At 56.7% G+C, this 10,223-nt stretch overlaps 1 protein-coding gene across 4 annotated transcripts; it reads left to right on the top strand.

Annotated features, from left to right (window-relative positions):
* The first annotated feature begins 5,519 nt into the window (after nucleotides 1-5,519).
* On the top strand, nucleotides 5,520-9,413 carry REEP4 (receptor accessory protein 4). 4 transcript variants are annotated; one of them, XM_055295607.2, is made up of 8 exons: nucleotides 5,520-6,033; nucleotides 6,773-6,845; nucleotides 7,222-7,298; nucleotides 7,385-7,505; nucleotides 7,926-8,039; nucleotides 8,393-8,528; nucleotides 8,661-8,815; nucleotides 8,902-9,413. In XM_055295607.2, exons 1-8 carry the CDS (start codon nucleotides 6,002-6,004, stop codon nucleotides 8,965-8,967), a joined length of 774 nt encoding a protein of 257 aa, XP_055151582.1. In that variant the 5' UTR covers nucleotides 5,520-6,001; the 3' UTR covers nucleotides 8,968-9,413. The 4 variants fall into 4 exon arrangements, with proteins under 4 accessions (XP_055151582.1, XP_063467495.1, XP_055151583.1 ...); XM_063611425.1 differs by having other exon boundaries at nucleotides 5,535-6,033; nucleotides 8,399-8,528; XM_055295608.2 differs by lacking the exon at nucleotides 8,661-8,815 and having other exon boundaries at nucleotides 5,555-6,033.
* The last annotated feature ends 810 nt before the right edge of the window (nucleotides 9,414-10,223 follow it).

Here is a 10,223-nt window from a genome sequence, read left to right as displayed (position 1 = left end):
TCAGTCTGATTTTTTTTTTTTTTTTTTTTTTTTTGAGATGGAGTTTCGCTCTTGTTGTCCAGGCTGGAGTGCAATGGCGCGATCTCGGCTCACCACAACCTCTGCTTCCCAGGTTCAAGTGATTCTCTTGCCTCAGCCTCCCAAGTAGCTGGGGTTACAGGAATGAGCCACCATGCCCAGCTAATTTTTTTGCATTTTTAGTAGAGATGGGGTTTCTCCATGTTGGTCAGGCTGATCTTGAACTCCCAACCTCAGGTGATCTGCCGGCCTCGGCCTCCCAAAGTGCTGGAATTTTAGGCATGAGCCACTGAGCCTGGCCTTTTTTTTTTTTTTTTTTTTTTTTTAAAGACGAAGTTTATCTCTTGTAGCCCAGGCTGGAGTGAGGTGGCCCTGTCTCGGCTTACTGCAACTTCCGCCTCCCGGGTTCAAGTGATTCTCCCGCCTCAGCCTCTCTAATAGCTGGGACTACAGGTGCCCACCACCACGCCCGGTTAATTTTTGTATTCTTAGTAGAGACGGGTTTTCACCATGTTGGCCAGGCTGGTGTCGAACTCCCCACCTCAGGTGATCCGCCCGTCTAGGCCTCCCAAAGTGCTGAGATTACAAACGTGAGCCACCATGCTCGGCCATCGGTCTGATTTTTCTAACACACACTTTCCTCCTGTCCTCCCCTGCTCAGGAGCCTGCCTTGGCTTCCTGCTCAACAAGCCCACGAGCCTCTGCCCAACATGAAGATCTCCTGTGACCTGGTCCCACCGTACACACCCAAGCCCTGTGGGCAGTCAGGGTCCCTTAACATCTCTGTGAGTGGAGTTGAGAGAGCCTAAGACAGTCAGATGGGGGCCGGGTGGGGGACAGTGCTCAGGGTGTCAGTGCAAGTAATGGGGTCTCGGGGACAGCACGCTGAATGGCAAAACAGGTGTTGTCAAGCTGTGGGGACCCCTTTTCTCCTCTTTCCCCATGGGCTTGAGTAAATGAAATCCCTTTGTGACCGTGTGTGGGTTGGTGACAGTGTAAGGGACAGGGGATGGAAACGGGGGGAAATGATAGATCCTTGGGCAGTGGTGCTTGCTGTGTGATCCTGGGCAGGTCAAATCCCTTCTCTGAGTCTCCAGGTTTTCATTTGTCCTCCAGAGCCCCTCTCAGCTCTCGCATGTCACAAAACCCCCTTCGTTTCTCTGTCTTCAGCGAGCACCTGTGAGCGGCTGTGCGCAGAGGATTGGGTTATGGCCAGAGAGCCCAAGGAGCTCACAGCCAGCCCGGGGAGTGGAGAACTGGAGACAGTGGGGTCTGGAGCCTGGATAACATGGGTGTGAATTCTGGCTCAGTCCCTTCCTATGGTGTGAGATTTCAAGCAAGTCAGCTGATTTCCCTGAGCTTCAATTTCTCCTTCTGTGAAGCAGATTAAAAAACCCCACTTCATGGGTTCCTGATTCTGCCAGCCGGGTGAAACCAGCTAGTAACACTATTTGTGCCTTGGTTTTTCTTATTTATAAAATGAGTATAATCGTGATACCTACCTGACAGGGTTTGTTTGTTTGTTTTTTCCAGCTTAGGCTGGAGTGCAGTAGTGCGATCTTGACTCACTGCAACCTCCGCCTCCTAGGTTCAATTAATTCTCCTGCCTCAGCCTCCCAAGTAGCTGGGACTGCAGGAGCACGCCTCCATGCCTGACTAATTTTCATATTTTTAGTAGAGATGGAGTTTCACCATGTTCGCCAGACTGGTCTCGAACTCCTGACTTCAATGATCTGCCCTCTTCGGCCTCCCAAAGTGTTGGGATTACAGGCGTGAGCCACCGCGTCCTACCCTGACAGGGTTATTTCTCATGAGAGTGAAATGCATTAGTATATGTAAGTCCATTGGTATAGTGTGTCCAGCACATAATTATGATTTGCCTTGGTCTATAGGAATATATGAAAACAGAAGTGGCTCAGAGAAGGGTGGAGGTGGATCTTTGGAGAGAACTGTTTGTGGGTGACAGTTCCTCACCCATCCTCAGTCTTGGAGCCCCTGTGCCCCCTATCTTACCCGCAGCCTCTGACCTGGCCTGCTCGCCCCCAGCAATAGGTGACTTACCTGCTTTCCACCTCCTCAAACATGCTCTTAGCTTAGCAGGCACCTCCATCATCCTGGGGAGGCCTGTCCTTCTTTTCCAAATGGGAAACGGGCCCTTATCCTGTGCTTGGGAGAGGTTGCCAGGGAAAGTGGGTTGAGTCTCCCAGACACGCTGGCACTCTGCTGCCCAGTAGAAGGATAAATATCACTTTGACAGCTGCTGCCCCCAGTGGGGAGCTCTTCTGAGGGGTGGGAGGCACTTTCCTCCCTTGGCCCTGGCTTTCTGTGTGTGCCTGCTGGGTCACTTGCCCCGGAGCTTGTCCATGTCCAGAGTGCTGCTTAGCAACCCAGTGGAACTGGGTGACTGTGTCAACAGCTCAGGACCAAAGGCTGCAAGAGGCAAGGTCCACTCACTCTGCCAAGACCAGGGATGGTGATACTCCTCAGCTGCCAGCCTCTTGCCCTCCATGTTGAGCCTTGCTGTCAGCGCGGCCCTCTGACATCTCTTCTCTTAGATTTCCCAAGCACAGGCATCAGGACCAGGAGTCTCCATACGGGAGACCAACCCAGCTGAGTGAGCTCTGGGCGGGCCCAGGGAACGTTTCCCAGCAAATAGGGGTAGGCAGAGGCCTGTGATGCTGAGGTCAGGCGCGTGGCCCCGGAAGGCAGCCAGCGGTGAAGGGACAGTTCTGCAGCACGCACCAAAGGACCCGACGCTCACGTGGGCACTGACCTCCTGAGTCATGGATGTCCCTTTCAGCGGCTCCCTGAAGGGGTGGGTTGCCCCTCCACACCTGTGGGTGTTTCTCGTTAGGTGGAACGAGAGCCTTGGAAAAGAAAAAGACACAAAGTATAGAGAAAGAAATAAGGGGGCCCAGGGGACCAGCGTTCAGCATATGGAGGATCCCGCCGGCCTCTGAGTTCCCTTAGTATTTCTTGATCATTCTTGGGTGTTTCTCGGAGAGGGGGATGTGTCAGGGTCATAGGATAATAGTGGAGAGAAGGTCAGCAGACAAACACGTGAACAAAGGTCTCTGCATCATAGACAAGGTAAAGAATCAAGTGCTGTGCTTCAGATATGCATACACATAAACATCTCAATGCCTTACAGAGCAGTGTTGCTGCCCGCATGTCCCACCTCCAGCCCTAAGGTGGTTTTCCCCTATCTCAGTAGATGGAACATACAATCGGGTTTTATACCGAGACATTCCATTGCCCAGGGACGGCCAGGAGACAGACGCCTTCCTCTTTTTTTTTTGAGACGGAGTCTTGCTCTGTCCCCCAGGCTAGAGTGCAGTGGTGAGATCTCGGCTCACTGCAAGCTCCGCCTCCCGGGTTCACGCCATTCTCCTGCCTCAGCCTCCCGAGTAGCTGGGACTACAGGCGCCCGCCAACACGCCCGGCGAATTTTTTTTGTATTTTTAGTAGAGACGGGGTTTCACCATGTTAGCCAGGATGGACTCGATCTCCTAGACGCCTTCCTCTTGTCTCAACTGCAAAGAGACATTCCTTCCTCTTATACTAATCATCCTCAGCACAGACTCTTTATGGGTGTCGGGCTGGGGGACGGTCAGGTCTTTCCCTTCCCATGAGGCCATATTTCAGACTATCACATGGGGAGAAACCTTGGACAATACCTGGCTTTCCTAGGCAGAGGTCCCTGCGGCCTTCCGCCTTCCGCAGTGTTTGTGTCCCTGGATACTTGAGATTAGGGAGTGGTGATGACTCTTAACGAGCATGCTGCCTTCAAGCATCTGTTTAACAAAGCACATCTTGCACAGCCCTTAATCTATGTAACTCTGAGTTGACACAGCACATGTTTCAGAGAGCACAGGGTTGGGGGTAAGGTTACAGATTAACAGCATCTCAAGGCAGAAGAATTTTTCTTAGTACAGAACAAAATGGAGTCTCCTATGTCTACTTCTTTCTACACAGGCACAGTAACAATCTGATCTCTCTTTCTTTTCTCCACAGCTCCCCTATTCAGTCACAGCTTTCCTCCTTCAGGGAGACCCAGGACACTTTTCACCTAGAGAACCATGTCTGTGCCTAAAGATGGACAGTGGCTGGGGCCTTCCTTAGGGGTTCCTCTAGCCCTTGACCTTTTTGGTTACTCCAATGTGTGTGTGTAAGGGGGGACGGGTAAATGTGAGGGTTGGTTAAGAGAGGAGAGGGAGACATGGGGCCTCGGGGGAGTTTCTCCCGTGGGCTGGTTTCACTGCTGGCTCTCACACCCAGCAATACCAATAAAACTGATGATAATAATTAAGACCATATAATCACTGTGTGTTTATTTATCCCCCAGAAGCCTCCTTTCCCTGGCCCCATGATCACCTATTCCATCCTTATGATAGCTGGTAGGCGTTAACTGTGGCTCCAATAAAAAGCAGTAACTGCCTGTGTTTCCACCCCACATGCCCGGACAGCTTTGCTCCCACCCTCTGCAGGGTGGGGGGACACTATTTTCAGAGGGAACAACAGAGGCAGTAAGCTGAAGATGTCAAAAAGAATGAAACCTCACAGGGCAAGTAGTAGAAGCAGCAACGTTTGCCTTCTTTTTTAGAGCCTTCCTCCTTCTTCCTGGTGTCTGCCTCCCTCCCAGAGCAACTTCTCCGGTTCCATGGCCCTCTGCAGGGCCACTCTCAGCCTGCAGCTGCTGATCTCTCAGAAGACTGATCAAGCCGAGCATGTAGCCACCAGCCAGCAATAAATACCACTGGGTGATCCCGGGAAAGTTACTTTTCACCACTGAGCATCCTATTTCCTACATGGTAAAAAGGATGTTTGCAAAGACTAAGACCTTGCGTGCAAACGTGCATTACAAAATGGCAATGGTTGATACTACTATTAAGGGCCCAGGGATATTTGTGTACTTGGCTCAGAGGAATAGGTGGAATTTCAAACTTCTGCTGAAGAAGGAGTGTGGGAGCTGGGAGCTCTACCCAGAATGCCTCAAATCATCGCGGTCAGCCTGCACCGGAGTCAGGGCTCTGGAAAGGCAACCCAGAGAGAAGGGAACCCCTGAAACCTGCTGGGGCGAAGAGTCCCTCAGGTTCCCTCTCCCCCCACGCCTCCCCCCTTTCCCTCCGGGACCCACTGGTGTGAGACCCGGACTTGCTGGCGCTCAGCCAAGCTTCCTTCCAGCTTCTGACTGAGCCTGCAGAGGAGAGCCTCCCCTCTACCCCACCAACCGCATCTCATGCCTTTACCCACTTCACAGAGGGGAACACGAGGCGGGAGGGAAAGACACCGGGAAAAGCCAGTGAAGGGTCGCGAAAACTCTGGAGTCCAGATTTTCTTTGTGTGCCGACCCCCGCACTCCTCCTGCTTTTTTGTTACAGCTTCCCACACTCTAATCTTTCCGATTGGAAAGGTCACTCCACCGTGGGCCCCACGAGCCAGTCCCGAGGCACATCGCCCCTTTAAGGGGCCGGCCTCTCACCTCCCTGACCTCGCCCCGCCCCCTCCGGGGCCACACTGCGCCTGCGTGGCGAGCCGGAGCCCTGGGGTTGGGCAGCACTCGGTTCCGTGCAAGTTTCAAGTGAGTTACAAACTCCGCCCTGTAGGCCGGTGCTGGTGGCCCCGCGCGCTGGAACCGCGGCGACCCGCTCCAGCGCGGGACCAGCAGCAAGGGCCGAGCGCCAGGTTCTCCGAGGCAGGAAGGGCGGGTCGGAGCTGTAACTGCCCGGGCCGCGGGGAGCGCCCGCTCCCAAGTCGGCTTCCTCCCCGCCGGGGCCGCTTTGCCTCGGGTCTCCCCATTCTCCAGGTCCCCTGAACTGCACAGTCGGAGGCCGTGGGCGGCGGGCTCCGCCTCCGCCGAGGGACAGCCGGATCGCCCCTCTGCTTCCCGCAACTGCCCTGATCACCCCCCGTCCCAGCCCTTGAGTGAACGTCCTTCTGAGCGGCTTCCTGGGGTCCTTCCCACGTCCCAAAGGCCGGCAACATGGTGTCCTGGATGATCTGTCGCCTGGTGGTGTGAGTATGGCCGCCCTCAGACCTCCTCTACCCCGGGGTGCCGGCCCGCCCCTGTGGTGGAGGCTGTGGACGTCTAGTGGGAGGGGGAACTTTCTGAGCTCCACCCTCCGGCACCCCATGCAAGGGACCTGTGGGCTTGCACGCGGTGTCTTGGGCACCGGAGGCTCCCCGCCCCACCAAGCCTCGTTGGCTGAGGACGACCCCTGCCGCACGCCACACACACTGCAAACAGATGCGTGGGGCCCGAGGGCCACAGGCCTACCTTGCTGCCCCTTGGCAAACACAAGGTGATATGGCACGTTGTGGGCGGAGAATCCAGGTGCCTGCTTGCCATCTGTGAGCAGTCACATGACTCACCATCCTAACCCTCACCTTTGAGTATGCCAACACCTGGCTCACATAGCCCTGTCTGCAGCCCAGCAGTGTCAGGTCTGGTGACCCAGGGCCTGATTGCATGCCCATGGGAGGGGACAGTCTGGTATTCTCACCCACTTCGTGGAGTGGCTGTCCTCTCGCTCCATCACGCACCCATGGGCCACCGGTGCAGGCTTGGGATGTTTGTAAACAGCAGGGTGGGGAGGTGGCCTCCAGGGCTCTGACTCAGGCACGGGTTGTACAAGCCAAGCGAGAAAAACAGGGCGGGTACTGCCACCTTGCACCCCAGTGGGGGGAAATGGCTACCTGGGAAGGTGGGAGTGGGGCATGGTGCCCCTCACACTCCCCATGGCTGCTCTTCCAGGCTGGTGTTTGGGATGCTGTGTCCAGCTTATGCTTCCTATAAGGCTGTGAAGACCAAGAACATTCGTGAATATGTGAGCGTGGGGGTTTGGGTGTGTGTAATAGGACTTGGTGAGGTGGGGAGGGTCTCAGCTGGCCTCTCCCTCCTCCAGGGGCAAGGTCGTGTGGCACATCCTGAGTGGAGTGGGGAGGGAGAGAGAATGGGCCCTGTTCAAGAGGGTGTAGATAGAGGGCAGGCCATCGGGGTACCTGTGGAAGATCTCGTGGGTGAAGCTTGTTGGAGGCGGGCATAGGAATGAGCAGCAGTTTCTCAGAGCTCCTGTCCAGCCATGTGTGGGGGAAAGCAGCTATGCAGTCCGACAGGCTCCCTGGAATCTCTGGGCTGGGCTGGCCTGGGTTGGGAGTTGGTGCTGCAGGCCCCATGCTGACCTCTGCGCTCTCACCCCACAGGTGCGGTGGATGATGTACTGGATTGTTTTTGCACTCTTCATGGCAGCAGAGATCGTTACAGACATTTTTATCTCCTGGTATGGACGCAGGGTCCGCAAGCCATGGGTCAGGGTGGCCCCCCAGCCCTGCTCCTTGGCTCACCCTGCCCTTTGTGCTGTGACAGGTTCCCTTTCTACTATGAGATCAAGATGGCTTTCGTGCTGTGGCTGCTCTCACCCTACACCAAGGGTGCCAGCCTGCTTTACCGCAAGTTTGTCCACCCGTCCCTGTCCCGCCATGAGAAGGTACCCCAGGGGGAAGCGGGAAGGGAGGCTTAGGGGGTGGGTGTGAGGGAAACAGCCCTGGACCTGGGATTTAGGATGCTGGAGACACCGGGGTTCTATCCCAGTCCTGCTGCTGTTGAGGGGCAGGACCTTGACAGGGCCCAGCCTACCTCATCTTCTGGGATAACCAGGTGGGGGTGCACATGAATGACCTTTGAGGATGGAAATTGGTTTGGGGGTAGTGGTGGCGGCAGCTGGAGCATGGCCACTCATGGAGGTGTGAATAGGTGGCAGCCCTGCTCTTGGTGTGTGTTTGTGGCCCAGATTTGTGGCTCTGGGCACGAGGTGGGGCTGGGCCGGGTGGCGCCACAACCAGTGGCTTCTCAGAGGAAGAGGGACTCTGGCTGTCCACCTGAGCTCTCCTCCCCATCGGGTCCACAGGAGATCGACGCGTACATCGTGCAGGCCAAGGAGCGCAGCTACGAGACCGTGCTTAGCTTCGGGAAGCGGGGCCTCAACATTGCCGCCTCCGCTGCTGTGCAGGCTGCCACCAAGGTGCTCCGGGCCCCCAGCCCTCCAGCAGCCCCCATCCCACCCCTAAGGCCCTTTGGGCTCATTCAGCTCCTCTGCCAGGGAGCCCAGAGATGGCAGCTGGGGAGCAGGGGTGAGAAGGTGACGGGGGGTATTGGCAGAAGCGTGGAGCTGGAATCAGACCTTCCTTCCTGGCTCTGGCACTGAGCGTAAGCAGCGGCTCCTGCTCTCTGACTTTGGTTTCCTGTTGCTGCCACATTGGCGCGGGGCCAGAAGCTTGCTGAGCAGTTTTCACTTCTGTGTCTCAGCCCTGGTGATTAGCTAGTTGGCCGATTTCCCTGGGCAGCCTCCCCGCTGAAGCCTCTTCCCTGTTGCAGAGTCAGGGGGCGCTGGCTGGCAGGCTGCGGAGCTTCTCCATGCAGGACCTGCGCTCCATCCCTGACACGCCTGCCCCTGCCTACCAGGACCCCCTCTACCTAGAGGACCAGGTGCCCCACCGGAGGCCACCCATTGGTGAGTGGGCAGAGGGGCCCAGAGCCATGCCAGGAGGGATGGCTTCCTTCACTCGCACCGTGGCTTCCCCCAAGGCTCGAGGAGGGGCTGGCCTGGCCGCAGGCTTTCAGCTTCACCTCCTCCTCCACACAGGGTACCAGGCCGGGGGCCTGCAGGACAGCGACACCGAGGATGAGTGTTGGTCGGATACTGAGGCAGTCCCCCAGGCGCCAGCCCGGCCCCGAGAGAAGCCCCTAATCCGCAGCCAGAGCCTGCGTGCAGTCAAGAGGAAGCCACCGGTGCGGGAGGTCAGTGTGGGAGGACGACAGGAGGGAGGAGGGCTCTGCTGGCTGGTGCTCCCCACACCCTCATGCTGTGCCTCCCCTTTCCCCAGGGCACCTCCCGCTCCCTGAAGGTTCGGACGAGGAAAAAGACTGTGCCCTCAGACATGGACAGCTAGGGTCTGCTGCATCTGGCCCCTTCTTACCTCGTGCCCTGCAGGGCTCCAGGGCTATTTGGAGGGACCTTGGGCTGCACATCTGGCCTGCTTGCACCAGCTGCCTGGGCCCCGCCCTCCTGACTCCTGCTAATGGTTAAGGGCCGGGAGCAGATGCTGCCAAGGCCACATGAAAGGATGCACGCACAATGTACCAAAGCAGGCTGGGCCCAGGGGTCTATTTATTGCCTTGCTCTGCCCTCTCCCTTCCCCGATTGTGGGACAAGAGCCCTCCCTGAACCCCTGCAAATGAAACCAAACGTCCACCTGGATGTGTTCATTCCTTCCTGTCCTTGGAAGTACTTGATAGCCTTTCATAAGGCCTGGCACGTGTGTCCTGGTTGTGTGTGTGTATGTTGGTGAGTGAGGTCAGGTTTGCGAATGTTTTGATAAATAAATACATAAAGGGGTTCTGTTTCTCTTGATTCTTACTCCCATTGCTCGTGTCACACCCTTGAAATTGGGCAGCCCAGTCCTAGCCTAGGTCTAAGGCTGAAGGAGCCCAGTCTTCTGAGGGAGACAGAACCATTGACAGAGAGTTGCAATGCAGCACATGGTTTCACGACGGAGCTTTTGGGGAGTTTTGAGAGCACTGATGGGAAAGTGGGGACCAGTCCAGGGGATGAGTCAGAACCCGAAACTTCAGTTAGGCCTTGGCAGGAAGGTGCAGCTATAGAGAAACCAGTGGCACAGGCAGGAGGGGCTTGGGGCAGCACGTTAGTCCCATAGGGAGGTCGAAGCTGGGCAGAGGAGACCTGGGGAGGAGTACCTCCTCCAGGAGCCTGGAAGAAGGAGCCCCCTGGGGCAGCTCTGGGGACATTAAGTTGTGTAAACAGTCAAGTAACCACAGGGGCACCATTGCACCTCTGAGGAGTGGCCACGAGAGGGCAGAAGTGTCCAGGATCTGGGCTGTCCCCGGCTTCCAGGTCAACGAGGGTGGGGTTGGGAGACTGGCCAGAGCCTCGCCCTGCTGGGCCTGGTGGAGCTCAGACGGCCTCCAATGGCCCTCCCTGCTGCTTGTGGTCACTGGTCCTTGGCCTGCCCCATCCAAGGAGTCTCCTCTGCTCTCCTGAGACCGAGGCTCTTTGCCTGGCTGGCTCCACTCCAACTTCTCCAATCCCTGGGGCAACCGGGGTACCCAGCTCTGCCCTCTCCTGCCCCGATGCTGGTCTCACCACGATGCCCGGGGTGCACCCCTCTGCCACTGCCGCACCTGCTCC

The sequence above is a fragment of the Symphalangus syndactylus genome, chromosome 10, assembly GCF_028878055.3.
Source record: "Symphalangus syndactylus isolate Jambi chromosome 10, NHGRI_mSymSyn1-v2.1_pri, whole genome shotgun sequence".
Classification (NCBI taxonomy): Eukaryota; Metazoa; Chordata; class Mammalia; order Primates; family Hylobatidae; genus Symphalangus; species Symphalangus syndactylus.
The sequence above is the reverse complement of the archived record's forward strand: the minus strand, read 5'-3'. Positions and strand labels throughout refer to the sequence as shown.